General features: G+C 50.5%; 2 protein-coding genes across 5 annotated transcripts; both read left to right on the plus strand.

Moving 5' to 3' along the window:
- Positions 1 to 12,181, plus strand: LOC132333694 (UAP56-interacting factor-like). 2 transcript variants are annotated; one of them, XM_059859034.1, is made up of 9 exons: positions 1 to 153; positions 2,440 to 2,583; positions 6,315 to 6,457; positions 7,752 to 7,876; positions 8,715 to 8,799; positions 9,274 to 9,317; positions 9,401 to 9,475; positions 10,124 to 10,314; positions 10,992 to 12,181. In XM_059859034.1, exons 1-9 carry the CDS (start codon positions 72 to 74, stop codon positions 11,009 to 11,011), a joined length of 909 nt encoding a protein of 302 aa, XP_059715017.1. In that variant the 5' UTR covers positions 1 to 71; the 3' UTR covers positions 11,012 to 12,181. The 2 variants fall into 2 exon arrangements, with proteins under 2 accessions (XP_059715017.1, XP_059715019.1); XM_059859036.1 differs by having other exon boundaries at positions 2 to 153; positions 10,124 to 10,235.
- Positions 12,182 to 14,754: 2,573 nt separating this feature from the next.
- Positions 14,755 to 18,040, plus strand: LOC132333819 (leucine-rich repeat and calponin homology domain-containing protein 2-like). 3 transcript variants are annotated; one of them, XR_009488273.1, is made up of 4 exons: positions 14,755 to 15,060; positions 15,504 to 15,547; positions 16,688 to 16,751; positions 17,524 to 18,040. XR_009488273.1 is itself a non-coding variant. In XM_059859283.1 (3 exons), the coding sequence occupies exons 1-3, from the start codon at positions 14,775 to 14,777 to the stop codon at positions 16,697 to 16,699; spliced, it is 342 nt and encodes a 113-aa protein (XP_059715266.1). In that variant the 5' UTR covers positions 14,755 to 14,774; the 3' UTR covers positions 16,700 to 18,040. The 3 variants fall into 3 exon arrangements, 2 of the variants coding, with proteins under 2 accessions (XP_059715266.1, XP_059715265.1); XM_059859283.1 differs by having other exon boundaries at positions 16,688 to 18,040; XM_059859282.1 differs by having other exon boundaries at positions 15,504 to 18,040.
- Positions 18,041 to 18,392: the final 352 nt, after the last annotated feature.

The following is an 18,392-nucleotide window of genomic DNA, read 5'->3' on the forward strand; positions in this document are numbered from 1 at the left end:
GGCGAGGCCCGGGGCGGCCGGGGGCCGGCACATTCCGGGCAGGCGCAGTGAGCGCACAGCGCTCCGGGCCCATGGAGGCGGCGGGGCCGCAGCCCGCGCCGGGCCCCGCGGCGGGGCCGCAGCCGGGCGCCGAGGAGATCGACATGTCCCTGGGTAGGTGCGGGGCGCTGCCGGGCCCTCCGTGCGGGCGGGGAGCCGGGGTGGCTGTGTGCGGATGGCTCGGGCCGGGCTCGGGCCGGAGGTGGCCCCGCCGTGCGTGTGCCCCTGTCCCGGTGGCAGCACGGGCGGAGGGGCCGTGTGCGGGGCCGGGCGCGGCGCTGCGCTCGCAGCAGTCCGGGGCTCACGGGAGAGCGGCCCGGGGGGCTCGGGCAGAGCAGCCCCGCTGACAGGGAAGGGGGGCCATGGCCTCGCCGTGCTATTTATAGCAGCTTGCTCCGATGCTCGCCATTCCTCTGGCACGGGGAATGTGGACTGAGCATAAACAAGCCCTGTCATGAACTCCCCAGGCCTGGATTCTGACTCATGGATGAGAGATCTTGGTGGATTATCGTGTTGGGGTCTCTGCTGTGAAAGGAAAGTCCACCAGCACCTTGTGTTACTGGATCAGCTTCCTAACTGAAACCTTGTGTCATTTCTTCCCAGCGAAGTAATTTGTTAGGAACGACGAACATTTTCCGCTGCAAACTCAAACTGATCCCTTGGCTTATGCACCCTTATTTTAATGTCTCTATGAGGAGCTATAGCAACAGTGGATCCCTCATTTTTGATTTATTTTTCTCCCATAGTGTTGCACACCCTTTTTCTCTTTGCTGATGTGTGATGCTCCCTTTGCTTTTCCTCTCCCTTAGTGCTTCTCTCAGTTAGACCTCCTGTGGTCCAACTCCATATTCCATCCAGAATACACCTTACTCAGGGTGGAAAAGGGAATTGGAAAACAAGAGGCCCCTGGTGAAGAACTCTTTCCATCAGGTGGTTTTTCTATGCTTTCAGATACATTTGTGCCTTACATGAGTTAGCAGTCACAAAAAACTGCAGGAGTTGCTTTAAAGCTGCCCTGATAGATCTAATTCTGCCTCAAGGGCATAGAAGTACCACAGATGACCTCTCAGGATCCGCTTGCAGCCTTGTGTAGTAGTCCATTACATCGCTCTGTTAACCTCATAATGTTTATGGGCACAAAAGGCAGGGTAACAAGTCATAGCCAAACAGAAAAGACACTGAAAAGTGACAGATCAGGCACCGGGGCATTCAGCCCCTCTCATTTCCTCATGCTCTGGACAGCCCACCCTTGGATGAGTGTGGTCACCTCCCTGCAGAGCATGCAGGGATGCTTTCAAAACACTTCAAAGCAGCCTGTGCTCCAAATCACACGTGGCCCAAAGGCACATTTAGCTGAGACCATTAACAAATTCATCCCAAGAACATGGCCCAGCATCTCCCAGCCTATTCTCTTCCGGGCAGACTTGAAAGAGAAATCACAAAAGCAGCCTCTTCTTACATCTGCTCTACTCTCTTTTCCTTGGACTTTGTATTCATTTGGACACAGGAGTTTCTTGATAGGAGATGACAAGGGAGCAGTGCTGGAGGTCTGATAATTCATGGTAAGCACCCACTGAAAGCTGATGGTGCTTCTGTCCTTTGACTCCAGTGACACATTAAGGAGCTGGAGTAGCCACTGCCTGGGAAAGGGCCTGTTTTGGACACTTCATTTCTTGCTAATTCGTTCAAGTTGAAACATTCTGCCTGCAGCTTCACAGATGTGCCTTTATTATTTGCAAAGTATTTTCTGGAAGATTTGAGGTTAAAAGAAGAAAGTGTTGGAAAATATGAATTATTGAAGAGACGTCCCTTTGCCATTCCTCTTCATCAGAGCAGCTTGAGTTAAGAAGATGCTGTTGATTGCAGACCAGCTGATTGAGAATGGAGGGGCCTGAGGTGTTTCTTGATAGAGCTCTGCACCTGGCACTACTTTGTGCATGATCCAAGCTCAACAGCTGTCACATCCTCTCCCCTTTGGCCACCTTTCCTACAGCAATTCATGTCAGACCTTCTCAGAAAAGTTCTCTGCCCAGCACTGAACTCCTGGTGCCCCTGCAAAACCTCTTCCCTTAGGCTTGTGGGAAGCCTGCAGGACCAGATCCCTTGGTGGACAGGGTCTGAAATCTCTGTCCTGCCTGTGGTGGGGACGTGCTGGATGGTGGCACATTTGTAAATCAATTGCTGCACTCTAATCTCCAGCCTGCAGGAGCCCAGTAAATTGATCCTATACTTTCTAAGCTAAGCTTAATCTTTCATTGTCTGCCCAGCGGAGCTCACAGAGCAGCAAGCTCACAGAGCAGCAAGCTCCGCGTTAACCGCTGACAATTCTGAGCAGCCAAAGAGGGAATGGCTGTTGGTGTAAAGTGCAGTTCCGATGGATTTCTCCTCATTTCATTCCAGATGACATCATAAAGCGCCACAGGAAAGAGCAGACAGATGCCAGTGCCGTGGGCGACAGCAGAAGGCAGCAGGTCAAGAACAGGAGCTCAGCCCCCGGCTATGGGCGGCCCCGATACCGAGCCTGGAAGCAGAGGAATTTGCAAGGTAGATGGGCACTTGAGGCAGCAGAGGCTGGCCAGGCTGGGAAATGCATTTTTTAGCAAAATCCAGCTCTTAAATCCTTCTCCTATCCAATTTCTGTGCACGTATAAGATGCGCTCAGGCCCTGATTAGCTTTTCTCCCCATAACAATGGAATATCAGGGCCCTTTCAGAGCATAATTCATCCATTTCTCTCCCTTCCACTCTCATGAATTACTAATTTAAAGTGACTTAATATCTATTCTCTATTCCCCTTGGCTTTGCATATTTTAATTATGCCTCTTCCTTATCCTCATTTTCCCAGAGCAGACTTAAATTATCCAAATTACCCCCTCAGTAACTGTATTTGATAGCTCAGTTATTGAAGATAAATTGTCACTTTTGTCAAGCATGCTATTTTTATGGTGAGGTTTTTTTTATAATACAGTGATCACACCTTTGTTTTGTTCCACTGGCTTTTACCTACAAACCAAAGTTGTCTGCTGCGTGAAATGACATCTCTATGAACTTTTTTTTATTATTTTTAATTACTGCTAAGTCACTCCCTGAAGATTTTAGTGATATTTTTCAGAAATATCTTTTCAGTCCTATATTGGAGAGCCAATCATACATCAGAACAGTGGGATCACTGGGAGCAATCCTGCTTGTCTCTGCTCTGCCTCCCACCTTTGTGTTCTTGGTGGCCACCACACAGTGCCTTAATGAGGATTATTCTAGTTCAAATCATGAAGGTGATAAATGCCCTTAGCAAATTGATTTTTTTATCAGAACTCACAGGCTTTGATATTCTCCCGCACTCAAGCAATTACTGCACCCAGAGGCAAATCAAATAAAATATTTTTTCCCTATTTCTTAGATGGGAGAGGTTTTCTGTTAATTTATATAATTATTTCTGCTAGTTTTAGTATTTCATAGGTTTTCTGGGAGTCTGAATTCAGCCCTGCCAAGTGCAGAGACCTGCCATGCTGTGTGGTGCTGATTGTCAGTAGCAATTTGGGGAAGCTCAGCATGACTGGGAATTTAGCCCATAATTCATCAGGGGCTCGGTTCACTTTGGTCCCTGCTGAAATGCAGTCCCTTCTGGGCTGAGATGTGATAACCATTATCAAAATGATGATCTGAGGAGCCCAGTAATGACAGAGGAGGGGGAAGGGTATTATGCTGATTAAACCAGCAAGCAAAGTGCTGTTAATCCCTCTTGGAATATGGCTTAAACCTCTCCCTAGTGGGGGAAAGATGATTTTTAATGACGAGAAATTTGAATTTCAAATCTCCTTGGAAAAAAGAGTCTGTCAGACATGGGAACTTGTGCCCAGACTGGACTGGCTGAGCAAAGGTGCCTTTTGGCCATCCCAGGTGTGCTCAGAGCCAGGCTCTGAGCACACACCTAAACATGGGATGGGGGGGAGGGGGGGGGGGGGTGGTTCCTCCCCAGGTCCTGATGCCATGGGGTTTTATTGAAATGTTCTTACATTATTAAATATTTGCCAGATCTTTTGCAGACATGAAGCCTCCCATGTGTCACACTTCTGGACACAGATGACAGAGCGAGGCCTTGGTCCCCAGCTGGTGTGATGGGGTCCCCCTTGGTGGCTGATGGCTCTGTCATGTGTTATTTGTGTTGGGTGAGCTGTGCCTGAGTGCACTGCTGAGCACAGGCTGTGTAATAGGAACAGACTGACAGGGACACGATTTTCTAGTCAGGGCTGCCTTCTGCAGCAGTCCCTGCCATTGCTCTGATGAGTATCCAGGAAAGGCAGCTGAGCTCAGTCTCTTGTCCTCTCCAGGGTGTAGGAGATCTGTGCAGCAAGGCTGGGTGTCCAGGAGGAGAGCAGCCCAGCCAACAGGCAAGAGACAGGGACAGGCCTAGGGTAGGGGCTGAAGAGAAACAAGGCAGGGCAGAAACAGACTAGGGGAATAGAAGCAGGAGAAGAAATCGAAGGGACATTGACTACAGCAAGTCCACATGTGGTCAAAAAGAAATAGTTTGCCAAAACTGAATGTTTGTCACGAGAGGAACATTTACACACCTGCACCCCTGCAGTGAGAGGGCATTGTCTGCAAAGGAAATAACAACTGGCCCCAGGGCTTGTGAACTGTGTTGTGCAGGTTGCCAATCAGCACCTCTGGCCATGGGGCAGGAAGCACCCCAACATGGAGTTTGGGATCTGCTTCCCATGGGCCTGTCCTGGTGCCCTTCTGTTGTAGAGCCAGAGCAGCTCAGATCATCTTCAAGCATGTTCCAGTGTAAGCAGCTCAGGCTGGTGCTGGCTGGTGTTACACCCTGAGGCTGCAGCCTTCCTTCATTGTGGCCGTTGTGGCCCCTCACAGCAATGCCACTGCTGCCTCAGAACACTTCATTTGCAGCTGCTCCAAGGCAGTATAAATTGCTGTCACGTAGCAGTCGATGATGTAAGATCAATACGTGCACCTCACTGCTCTGTGGTTTGTGTCAGTGAGGTTCTGCTGGGAGATCCAGGGTTTGAGTGCACTCCCGCTGCCCTCTGCCATGCACAGCTTTGTGCCTGATTTATTCACCCCAAGGTGTGGGCACACCTCACTGGTACAGCAGCTGTTGGGGGGGAATGGGCTCAAAACAGAGGGGCTTCAGTGACCTTGCAGCTGGGGTTAGCAAAGTGTGAAGCAGCAGTGAAGGAGAACACACATCTACTGCTGTTCACCCTCTGTGTGCACTGAGACGTGGAACATCTGGTTATAGACCATGGAGGTGTTTGGTAGACTTGGGGCACCCTTCTGGACATGCTTGAGCTCCCTGCCTTGGTACAGAGATCAGAACACAGCGTGGTGGAGACCCTGTGCAGGCAAACCCTTGATAAACTGGTGTGAAGGGCAGCCTGGTGATTCTCCAGCACTGGGCCAAGCTTAATGGTGCTGCTGACTGTGCCCAAGTGGCTTTGTTTAGGTGTTGCTTCAGGGATCTGCTGGTTTGTGAAGTAACAGAAATAAATTCCATCCTGGCATTCCAGCTGTGGCTTTGTGATTGTTGTTGTTGTGCTCGTGGCAGCTCACACAGTGACTCAGAGACTTGCTGTCTCATTACGACTACAGAATTTTATTATGTAGAGTAATTAGGTTTGGAAGCACTGTGCCTCAGTCTGACAGGGCTTTCCTCTTGCTCAGCACTTCAGCACTCCTCAAAATCATCAGCAGGCTTAGGGGGGAAGGTTAAATGCAGGACGTACAGCGGGTGTGTGTGTATCATGGAAGAGCAGCAGGAGACTTCCACTTCAGTAGGAGAAACTATGGTGTGTCAAGCTAAAAGAAACCAAATACATATATACACACACACAAAAATAAAAATTATACTATCATGTGGGCCCTTAGAGCTGCTGTGGGATTGGCTTTGGGATGCACAAATCATGTGTATATCTGTATCTAAAGGCTTTTTCTGTTTCATAGTTAATTCATAGCAGTGTGAGCTCTGACAACAGATTGACAGGTCTCCTGATGTGGGTGTTCCTGTCTTTATGAGGAATCACAATTGTGAAAGGCTTTTCTCTTCTGTATTCTTTCACATCAAATAATGTGTATGGCAGTCTATATACAAAAAGAGTGCTAGAGAGACATTGGAAAAATTAATTATTTAATATGAATCAGCATGACTTTTGCACCACTGTTTCTATAATATCACATTAAGTTAACCTTGTAATCTATTTACAAAACTGTAGTCATAAACTGAATTTTGAAGGCTGCTAAAGAGGGCTTTGTGTTTAGGACCTCAGCGTTTCAGAAGAGGCTTTGGACAGCAGCAGTTTGGTCGGAGACAGTTCAGGAATGCTCTGCCTGGTGGCAAGAGAAGAGCAGCTGCTGCATTCCATGGAGTGAGCCCTTTGAATCGCCAGGACTCGGCTCAGGAGGTAGGGCAATGAGGAAGGTTTGGCTTTTCCCTAATGTCATGTAGAAATCTGCTCAATTTTATGCTCCTGGATCACCCCAAAGAACAATCTGCATAAAAACCACCATCTTTTAATGCCTGTGCACAGCATTTGTATGCATAGGTGAGTACAGACATACATGAATATGGAATAGGAATTTTACAGTTAGTTTTATATAGCTTCTGACTTAGCATAATGTTACTGATCAGTTCCCATGGGTTTTGCTAAAAAAGATTTTTTTATAATTGGTATGAAAAAGGTTTAAAAATATTTCCATAAAAATTAATTCCATGGCATCTCATCTTACTATTATCATTTAGAGGAGGTGTGTTAAGATTCTTTGTGATTTGTTCTCCACCCAGAGCATTTTCCAAGTTCCTGTGAAGTCAAAGGACAGACTTGGTGCCTTGTCAGATGACTCTGGTTCAGTGACACCCTTTCCACCAGAGACACTGATTCCCAGTACTGTGACAGATAGTGTGAGAGGCAGCTGGGTTTTCCTGCACTGATGAAAATCCACTCAGTTAGGAGGTCATAGATGTTCAGTAAGCTTTTCAAAAAAATGCAAGTGCTGAGCAGGATGGCACATTTAGTGAATGTGTTGTAGGGGTATAAATAAGAAAGCCCTAAACTGAGCATGCATGTGCAAGGAGTGAGGTTATTCCTGAAAAGAAAGACCAGGATGACTCAGATATTGAGTGTGGCTGGTATTTACAGAGAGTAATAAGCAGTTGCTAGGAGGCAGAATTCTACAGTAGCTTTGCAGGACTAAACCAAGGGGGAAGAATATGGAAATAGACCTCAGTTAGTTGGTACTAACAGGATGGTAGTTGTCCCACAGAAGTCACCAGGCTGGAGCCTGGGGCAGTGTGTGTTGGAACTGCAGGACAGACCCTGCTGAGGGGTCTTCTGGTGTGTTCCATGCATCAGGGCGTGGTCCAGGCAATGCACCTGTCCAGACAAGAAAGAGCTGATGACCAAAAGGAAACCTGAGCAGGGCTGTAATGCACAGCTTCTGTGAGATTCACTCTGCGTGCACTAATCTTTGTTTTCTTCTCTGGTTTCTGCAGCATTAGAATGAAATTAATTAGAATGAAACATTCTCCCTGGCACCTGCAGTTCCATGTGCAGAAAGGGAGGCACCCCCCATGACTGACTGTTGTCAACAGTGTCAGCAGAGAGCAGCCCCTTGTGTGCTGTCCTTGCCCTCACCCCCTGTTCTTGTACCAAGATTGTGCTGCAGGTGACAACTGCTGAGGTCTCACTGCTCTTTCAGGGCACCAAGAAAAGCAATGCTTTTGCCAAAAGCATTGGTGAGCAGCAGGAGGAACAGCCACAGCCATCTCCAAGCCCCAAGAGATTCAGAGCAGATGCTGCCAGCATCCGTGCCCCAGGGAGAAGGTAAAATCTTTGGTAACTCTGGGTTATTTTGGCTTTCAGTGGTTTTTACCTGTGCAAATCATGGGATTTTTTTTACCTGTGCAAAAATCGTGGGATTTCTCTCTCTGTATGTGCCAGCTGGGTGTGGCTACAGCCATGTGCACGTGCAGCACCAGAAAATGGGTATGTTAGGAAGGCACCTGGAAAGAAAACAACCTCGTGATCATAGTTAATAATGCCTGTATTAATCTGTGATTTTATTTCAGGAAGCACAGAAAATGTGACCTTTGTATTTTTAATAAACTTTGTCGCTTTGGGAAACACTTTTGAAGGGTGAAATAGCATTTATTTTCACACAGGCAGGAAATACAGATTCCAGCCATAAGGGATGGGCAGACAGGGAGTCTGTCCCAGTGAGGGACTGCAGGAGCAGACTGTGCCCCAGGAGCTGTGAGGAAGGCAGTGTGCCAGGTGCTGGGCACTGTCTCATCGAGATCATTATGTTCTCTGAGCTCAAAAGGAAGCTCCTTGCAGTCCTTCATCTGCTCTGAGCAGAACAGGGACTGAATAACATTGAGAGGTCCTTTCTGACCTGATTTTTTTCTATGATTTTCCTCCCATGTTTTTTGCTTTTAATGAGCAAAGCTTAGAACACACAAACTGTTGCCTCATTTGAGCAGAAAATCAAGTTCCTCTGAAATCCTTTGCTGGCAGAAAAACCTGTTGGGCTGAACTCAGTAACACACAGCCTTATTTGCTTCTTACACTGCTTTTTAAGCCCAGCTTGGGTTAGGTATTTTGGCATTAAATGTTAGAGACCTGGTATGATCCTGACCTCTTTGTCTCTCTCCTCTAGCAGCAGGCCTTTCCTGCTGAACAGAGGACCAGCGTTCCAGCAGAAGCGGATGCAGCAGTGGTTCTCCAAAGCCCGCTTCCAGAGATGGGTCAGTGTTTGAGACAGTTCCTCTGCAGCCTGCTGGTAGTGACAAACCTTCACGTTTTACCAGCCCAGGTGTAGGTTTGCTTCCTAAAGTAACTGGGGGAGAGAGGGGGAAGACCTGAATGCTGCATGTGTTGGTAGGAAAGTATTTGCAGGCAGTTTTTAATGCAGCTTGGTATTCTGGCAGCTGGGAAGTAAATCCTGGGAGGGTGATAAAAATAAACCTTGCAGTTTATAGAGCAGCACAAGCAGGGCAAGGTAAAGGCACCCTATACACATCACTGTGCCAGTGGGAAATCCGCAAGGTAAAGGCACCCTATACACATCACTGTGCCAGTGGGAAACCCCAAATTAGCACATTTCTTGACGACTCACAAGGAAGGAGCTCTTGAGATACACCAAACAAAATCCTGGAAAAGGAGTCACTGTTTCTGAGAGCTAATTATTTTAAGTAATTGTTTTTAAATGTGTTTTACAGCAGATGGATTCTCAAGGAGAAGGAAAACCGCCAAGGATGAGAAGGTAATTGGTGAACAAAGGCACAATGCAAATAGACAGTGCTCTTTCAGGCTTGAAGCTGGATAAATCTCCCTGTCTCCCTGCAGGTGGCGAGTGAAACCCAGCCCGGGAGCAATTCTGACGGTTTCTGTGGTTAATCCCCAGGCGGGCCAGCCCAGCCTGTAAGTAAATGAGGTGATTTGTTAGGGTGGGAGCCCTACAAAAGCCATTGCAAATCCCTTTAGCATTATTGCAGCTTCACTTCTGTGATGAGTGTGCACTGAATGGTTCAGACCATGGTTAGCAAATGATGTCTGGTTCCTTTCCCAGCATATCAGGAGATAAAAATCTTCTGTATTTACCTGTAATTACATGGTAATCTGTAATTACTGTGCCCTCATTTGTTATGCAGAGTGAGGAGAAATGGAAGCACCATTGTGGGAAGGGGTGGCAGGCTGGTTTTGCTGGTTGTGGGGTGTTGGGAGAAACCTTGTGCCCCAAAGGGACACCTTGTGCTCGCTGTGTAAGAGGAGCTCAGAGGCTGGAAAGGGGCAGCTGCAGGACCTGGCACCCAGCTGGGGACAGAGGGGAGGATGGGTGAGGGCACTGTGCATGTCCTGGGTGCAGAGAGCACCCCTCAATAGCCTGGATGTGACACTCCCCAGTGCTGGAACTCTGCCTGCACGGCTGCTCTCCTGGCTCTGCCAGGGGCCAGACATGCCATGGGATGGTGGAGTGTGTGGGTGTGTCCTTTACTCCGTGCTGGTTTGCAGAGGATGGGAAGTGCTGCCTTAGCATCCTGAGTGACAGCAGCTCTGTGCTTTCCCCAGGCCTGGATCCAAGCGCCCATTCCTGCGAAGCCAGAGACCCCCAGCACGGGTGGCCAAGCCCCAGCCCAGGGGGGTGCTGCTGAGGTTCAACTTCCGCGCCATGGCCAACCAGGTAGAGGATTGTCGACAGGACAGGAGGCACCTGGCTCCCTGCAGCAGCCCTGCTACTGAGCTGTTAACGTCACACTCAGGTTTCTGGGGCTGCCAGCTGGGTTTATCTAACACAACCTGGGAGGAAAGTCCTGTAGCTGTGTTGGCCAGGTTGCTCACAAAACTGAAGGCACTTGAGAAGACTGTTCAGCAACTACAGACTCAGCCCAGTTTTCCCCACTCTGATGGCCTGTCTTGGCCTGTCCGTGTGCTTGCTTGGAGAAGGGAGGTCCTGCTGATGAGTAGTCCTGGCCAGAGGGGACTGTTTCACTGTCAGTGCTTCCCATTCCTCAGAGACACGTGGCACTTCTGGGCTTTGCTCGCTCTTTGCTTTGGTGCCCTTCTTGGTGTCACATTTTACACTGAAGTATGGTCCAAGAGCCCTGGGGCAGCTGAGAAATCCTGCTCCACCTTCTTCATTGCCGGCGTTTCTTGTCTGGACGGTTTGGTTTTACCCGATGCCTTGTGCTCAAATGCCATCTGCTTGCTCCTGTTCTTTCCGAGGATGCCCTGTGTCTTGGGGCTGGGAGCTGCTTGGAGGTTTTCCAGCCGCACACAGTCTGTTGAGCTCCCTGTCTCTGTGTGCTGAGTGGTTTAATTGACTAACCAGCTGTGAATCACCAGCCTGACTGATGGGCTCTAATCAATACCCCGCTACAAGTTTGGCTGTGCTTTGCCACAGGACAGGGGACTGACTCGCTCTCGCTTTCCCCTGCAGACCAGCCTGACGCTGGATGAGAGGTTCTCTGGTCTGAGGAATAAGAGGCGCTTTACAGCGGCCAGGAGCGCCCGACGGACGGTCACCATGCCTTAGGACACGTGCTCGTCACAGGGACTGCCTGGGACAGTCCAGGCTCCCTGACAAGGCCTCAATAAAAGTTGTTAGATTCCCTTTGAGATAGCTGATTTGGCAATGTGCTGTCTCCTTCCTTACACGCAGAGTGAATGAGTGATTGAGGGCAGGGATCAGGCAGGATGAGCGTTTGGGCCAGAGCACAAGGCAGGTGGGACATGGGCAGGGTGATGGAGGGGCATGAGTGGAGATGGATTTGCTGGGAGAGCTCTGCTGGGAAGCTGTAGGGCTGGCACCAGCCCTGTCCCCCTGCCAGGCACCTTGGGCTGATAGTGGGAGGGTGTACCACAGAGCCTTCCCTACATTGTCTGGGGTGGGAGGTTTTGAGCATCACGTGCCTGCCCACACTGGAGACAGAGGAAAGTGGGGATGCTGCAGCTGTCCACAATCACCAGCATCCATCTAGCTGCCCAACTTGGTTATGCTTGCAGGAATCCCTGCCCAGAGGTTTGCAGTGTAAGACCCCTCTATCCTGAAAACCTGTTGCTTTGCCCTGACAGTCAGGCCTGAGCACCTTGCATTTCTCTGTGGATTGCTGTGCTGTTCTGACTGCTGCTGCAGGGACGGGGTGAGACGTGCCATGCCGTGCTGCTGGAGTCACTGTCCTCAGCACGGAGCAAGACAGGCTGCCCCAGCCTAGATCACATTTTCCAGTGCTGAGTAGTTCTGCATTAGGGTTTTTGTAGTTGCAGCTCCACCCATACTCAAAACAGCAGAATAATCAAACCAGCAGCAGCACTGATAAACATTGGGTGAGATGTTAATGAGCTGGGTTTAGACATTTGTTAATGAAGCCCTGCATCAACCCTGAGTAACTGCTCCATCCTCCATCCACTGCTGGAACCCAGCACTGAACATGCTGGACACACCTGTTACTGAGCTCTAAGCTATACTTATAACAGGAAATATTTGATAGACTGCTTTACGTTTTACACCGAGCATCTTTAAGAGACTGGACTTGGCATTGGTTTTATAGGAATGTGTGAAATGCTGTTAGTTGATGAAGCAGTGATGTATGAGTCCAGTGCACTGAATAAAAATCTTAACTTGTCAAATGTCACCTCTGGTTATTTCCTTTCCTTCAACAGCTCTTTGGTGCAAGTTCAGCTTCTGTGTGGCACTGCATGGGCTGGTGCTTTGGGGGAAACTGGTCCCCATTGGTGCCCACCTGCAGGCAGTTTACTGCTTTAAAGACTGGCTCCAAAGCAGTGTGAGGTTTTCAGTATGTATTTTGTAAAATCTTTGCTGTGATCTCTTATGCCTTGAATGTTATTGGCAAAATTATCAGAGCAGTCCTGGCTGCTCAAAATTGTATGTTCAAAATGAAACAAATGCACCCCAACAGCCAGGTTAATGAACTCTGGAGGAGACATCACCCCTTCCTGCAAATAATCTCTATGTCACGGAAGTTGAAAAGTTGAACAAGAAACACAGTCACAAATGGCAGTATCCCTGATTTCAGTTGCCTCCTGGCTATAAATATGGACAGAAGATGGCAGATTCACTAGGAAAATCTGAGCACTTCTTTAGTCACGTAGCAAAGGGATGGAGCCATTCAGTCCTGAAAGAACTGAAAGCTGAGTGGGAAACATTGTTTTGCTGTTCAGATCGCACCCTGATTCTATTTTCCAAAGAAATGCTTTTTAGCAATCTGTACCTTACAATCTTTTAACTACTCTTTAAATTTATAGCGAGGGCTTAGGTGATAAAACCTGCTTTTTTCCCTAGCTTGATTCCCTTGCAGTGCTGGGTGACTTTTTATGTAGCAGGAGATAAAACAGGCTTTGCACTGAATTCACAAGCAGCCAAGATGCATAAGCATCACATAAAAAACATACTGGGAGAGGGCACAGTGTGAGCTCAGCCCAACAGGCATAAAATACCCCATTCTGCCACAGTACTAAACCCACAGAATGCTTGTCTCTAACAGAATTATCCCCGCAGTTGTGCACAGGGTGAGCTGCTGCCCAGGGGGTGTTCATGTGACACAGTTCAGCTGCTTCCTGAGCCCTCGCTGGGGCACACGTGGCCTCTGCCCATCCAGTGTCTGACAGTTCCTGTGCACTGGCCTGTGCTGGACAGGTGGCCCAGCAGTTCCCCACCTGGGGAGTGGCAGCAGCTGCTTTTGGCCGAGCTCCCAGGCAGGATGGCTGCACATGGGCCAGGGCCACTGCGAAGGGGCAGCTCTGTGACCCGGAACACTTCTGCTCTCAGGCCACGCAACACCAACTCCAGAGTAACATCTGCCCTGGTGTCTGAGAATTTTAAAAAAGAAGAAGTAGCTGCACAGGGTTAGAAGAGAGTCCCCACAGTGCATCCCAGGGCAGGGAGGACACCAGTAAATGTGTGTAGCCCTGCTTGGTCACTGCACTGAACCTGCAGTACCATTGACCTGTGTCTTTAGCCACTTGTATCATTGCATTTCACAGCACTTGATGGAGGATTCTTCCAGTATTGCTTTTTGCTTTCTATTTATCTGTAATTCCAAAGGGCCCCTACACTACTTCACTCTTGCCAGCTGCAGAGCCACCGTGCCTCCTGCTCCATATCTGCAGACAAAATCATCCTACACACTTGGCCCAACACCAGTCTGGGTTTATTCACCCTCCACCCCCTCTGGTTGGAACCTCAACCAAGGCAGCAGTCAGCAGTGTTTATACAGGTTGGGCTGATTTTCTTGTTGGGAATCCAGGGAACGATCATTTCTTCAGGGCAAGAGCAGAAGCTGTGGCCCAGCCAGACTGGTTGGCAGATATTCATCTGAAAGCTTGAATGGCACAGCCCCCAGCAGTAGCCAGAGCTAAGGGCAGAGGAGGCAGACAGCCACACTGTTTGCAGGTGACAATGGGACCCCTTCCCCCACAGCTGCATTTTGCACACAGAGCTCTTTGCTGGAAGGGCAATCTGCGTGCCAGGACAGGGAGATCCCCAAACCCACCCAGCTCTGCACTGAACCCTTCAGTGCTCAGCACCTGCTCACTGATCCTGGCTCAGTGGTTCTGCTGAATGTCACCCAGACATCGGCCACATCGTATTTCAGCTCCGGTCCTTAGTGATCAATAATGGCTCAGCTGGCTGTCAGTGACGCTACTGGCTGAAGGCCAGGCTCTCCCACAGCCCCTGGAGAGGGAATTTCCCTGAGATCCCCCAATTGGGCATGACATATGCATGCAAAAATAAACAAAAAACCAACCCAAACCAATTCAGGAATTCAAGGATCCTGCCGAGGTTCAAGGCTTAAAAGCAGATTCTGCTCATCAAACATATGACAATTGCATTAAAATGTGGGTCTATGAGGTTTTCTATAGCATTTCCTAATCCCAGCTCCAGAGCCATTTTTGGAAGAGAAATATGCAGCACCGGGCTCCCGGGCTGCCCCTGCTCCCGGGATGCCTCCGTTGCCCAGAGGATCCCGGTCCCGATCCCGCTCCCTCAGCCCCGGCAGCGCCCCCTAGCGGCACACGAGCCCTCGGGCACGCAGCGCCACTCCCCCTCCACGAAGCCCCGCCCCCCGACGCCGCCACGGCCGCGGATAGGTTGGCGGGGCCGAGGGCGCCGCGAGGCCCCGCCCCGTCCCGCGGCGCCCCCTGCGGGCCCCGCGGCGCCTGCGCAGCGGCCGCAGCCGTTGTTGTGGAGGGGCCGGTCAAGATGGCGGCCGGGCAGGGGGGCGGCGGCGGCAACAACGGCACCGGCAGCGGGAGCGGGACGGCGGCCGGGAGCGGAGCGGCGGGGCTGGGCATCCCCGCGCACCTGACTCTCTCCTTCTCGTCGGGGCCGCACTGGGGCGCGGCGGCTCTGCCGCAGTCGCACACGGTGCGCAGCCTGGAGCGGGCCCTGGAGGAGGCGGGCAGCTCGGGCATCCTGTGCCTGAGCGGGAGGAAGCTGCGCGACTTCCCCGGCAGCGGCTGCGACCTGAGCGACACCACGCAAGCAGGTGAGGGGGCCCTGGCAGCGCCGGGCCGGGGCTGCGAGCATCCAGCGGGGCCGCCGCGGGCCCGGCGCTGGGGGCGGGGGGCGCGGACCCGCTGTGGCGGCCGCTGGGGCCGGGCGGTGGCGGGTGCGGGGCCCGGGTGCGGGGATGCAGCGGGGGCATCCCCGCGGTGGCGGGGCAGGGCTGTGGGCGCAGCCGAGGGGGTGACACGGGAGCGGCCGCTGTGGGTGAGGAGCGGGGATCCCGCTGGGTGCGGGCAGTGGGGGACAGCGGGGAGGCTCCGCGTCTGGGGGGCTCTCCATGCAGGCACCGGGCTTTCACTGAAAGAACTTCTGGAGGGATATTGTGAAAGCAGAACGCTCTCTCGGGGCTGCCTTGTTGTGTTGGATTTTCCAGCACTGACACTTTATTTTCCTGATAGCATTTGGTTAATTTTCCCTCTCCAGTTGCAGGGCACCTCAGGCGTGGCTCCGGAGAAGCTCCTCCTTTGGTGAGTGGAAAGGAACCTTTGGTGTGTTGCAGCCGAGTGGCAGCCTGGTGGGCTGACTGAAAGTTCCTGTCAGTGTCTTTGCAGCAGCAGAAGCTAAGGGATCCCTGGCTGTTTTCTCCTTTTTTGTTGGAGAGCTTTTGAACAGCTGCAGGAGTGATTTTGCAGACAGAAGATTCTGTGCTGCTTTTAGCCATAGTGGAGTGTCTAATTCACAAGTATAAGTGGCAGTGTCTACTTTAGCCCACTGTTAGTTTGAACACCCTAGAATGCTGTTTCTCCTTGGTGCAGCTGGATGTGTAGCTGAGGATAAATAAGGCTATAAATGTGATACAACTTCCTGTCCCTCACGCTATTGTCTGTCCACAAAGCACAGAAGCTGCATCAGGAGCTCCTCTAGCTCTGTCTGTCTCCAGAGAGGAGGCTAAAGAGCAGAAAGACCAGAAGGCTGGGGAGGAGGAACAAAGTGAACTTCCCTCTGTTCTCAGAGACCACAGTGAACTTGAAGATGGTGGTGAATTTCCCACCATTCTGGAAGATGACAGCAAAGCTCCAGCAGTGTGGATTGAGGACAGGGAATGTCTTGCAGTGTGGGATGAGGAGTGGGAACATCCTCATCGCAGGAAGAAGGAGAGTAATGATCTCACAGTGTGGGAAGAGGAGGGCAGACAGCGAGTGGTGTGGGAAGAGCACAGTGAACATCCCGCTGTTTGGGAAGAGGATGGTGAAGCACCACCTTTTAGGGAAGAGGACACTGAACCTCTCTTTGTCTGGGAAGAGGACATTGAACCTCCCTTTGTCTGGGAAGAGGACACTTTGTCTGGGAAGTGAACCTCCCTCTGTTGAGGCATTGTGGGCTGAGCATTCTGACAGCAGCCAGAGGGGAGAGGAGAGAGGTGCCTCATGCAGCTGAGCACGTCTGCTTTCTGTCTTGTCTGCCAGAGCAGGGTGTGGGGTGTGTGTGTCTGAGCATCAGCTGTGCTCAGTGTTCCTCTGCAGCTGAATGTCACAGAGTCCTTTATTGCCTTTGCCCACCTGAGTGTAAGGGGCTCAGAGCCCCAGAGGGTGGGGCTGCATTTTGGCTCTCCTGTAAGGTGGGGTCTCCATCTTGGAGTGCCTGCCTTTCCTGTTGTTTTTTTTCAGGGCATACTGTGAGCATGGTGGAGCCTGCCAAGAAACACAGTGAAGCTGAGCCAGCTGGCTAAGGGTAAATTCAAGTCAGTAACTTCTTGGCAGTGATATCTTTCAGAGCAGGACATGCTAGCGTGGTCTTAATCTCTAAAAATGTCAATCTCTAAAAATGTCATCAGCTAAATGCATGGTGATGATCTCCACAATGGGTGGCCAACAAAGTTTGGACCAGACCAATGGTCTCCTGTCCATGGGCAGACTTTGGGAGGGATTGGGGTGTATAAAAACTAACTGCATCATGTCTGGGCTGCTGCTGCTGGGGCCTGCCACTGTTCCCTTGCTCACTCGTCAGCCCTGGCCCCAGCCTACCTTCTCCCCTACTCTTTTCCTTTGTTGTGGGTGCTAGGAAGATGAGATTCTTGTTTCCAGAAACACCTATTTTGCCCATTTTTCAACTGTCTTGTTTGTTTCCGAAGGCTCTTTTAGCAAGGTTTTCCTGATAGTTGACCACTTTTGTGCTAAGTGGTGCACAGCCTCTTCCTGTGGATAACTGAGACTTGTGAAGTTACTGGTGGAATTGCTGAGTTAAGGTGGTGCAAGTGTTGTGGTTCCAGACTGATCTTGGTGTTCCTATACCACGTTTCACATGCTTGCCATGAAAGGCATCTCCTTTTTCACATCTCCTCCTTTAGCCTGTGCAGATTCCAAGGACAGTGTAGCTACAGGAATGTCTCTCCATTTTACTCTGTGTTCATTTACAAGTGACCTGAAAGCAAAACTCCCCTGCAGTCTTTTCATAAGGTCATTTAGCTGTGCACATTCTTCTCTGTGCCATTGTCTTCTTTCAGCTACCTGTTGATGAAGATCTCTGGTTGGTGATGGAGTACATGGATGGAGGAAATTCACAGGATGTTGCTAGACAGACATGTCTGGCTGAAGGAGGGATGGCAGCTGTCAGCTGTGAGGTGAGGGCTCCTGCTTGTGCTGCCCATGGCTTGGACATGATGGTCCTTCGAAAGAGATGGTGAGAACAGGAATGGCTTCATGCTCAGATGTGTTGTTTTTATGCCCTGGAGAAGAGACAGCCTCTTAAATGAACTGCCTGTAAGTATCCCTGCACTTCTGCTCTTTCTCTTCTAGTACTCTTTCATACTGTTGTTGTAGTCTGTCACTCTCTCTTTCTTGATTTTGTTTGCTGTTCTCAACTTTGTCTTGGACCCTTTGTCTGGAGTTTCCACTGCACTCCTTGCTGGTCAAAGCAAAGTTTCTGCTGGCAGCTTTGGGAAACTGTCCTTTCTTCTGTTGTATATTCAGGTTGTTAATTCTTACCCTCGTGTTTTTTGAATAAAAACTGTTAAACCTTAACTCCCTTGAAGTATTCCTTCCTTATCACCCTGCGATTCAGCTGACTGGAGCAGTGTGAGGGGAGAGTGAGCTCAGCTATGCTGAGAGCTGAGCCCCAGCAGAGCCCTGGCAGAGCCCAGAGCAGCCTCAGCATCTGCAGAGCCAGGATGGAAGGAGGCCCTTGTAGCCTTCTCGAGTGCGTCTGATTCTTGTTTACAAACTCTGGGTGGTGAAAAATGCTCCTGCTGCTGGAAGAGGCCAGAAGGGGCCTGGGGCAGCCCCAACTGTTCCATGGAAGGGAAGAGCATGGCCGGTGGCCGAGAAAATCCACGCCTTTATCCCCTTCGGCCAAAAACTTGAATCATAAGGTGAG

The sequence above is a fragment of the Haemorhous mexicanus genome, chromosome 14 (assembly GCF_027477595.1).
Source record: "Haemorhous mexicanus isolate bHaeMex1 chromosome 14, bHaeMex1.pri, whole genome shotgun sequence".
Lineage (NCBI taxonomy): Eukaryota > Metazoa > Chordata > Aves > Passeriformes > Fringillidae > Haemorhous > Haemorhous mexicanus.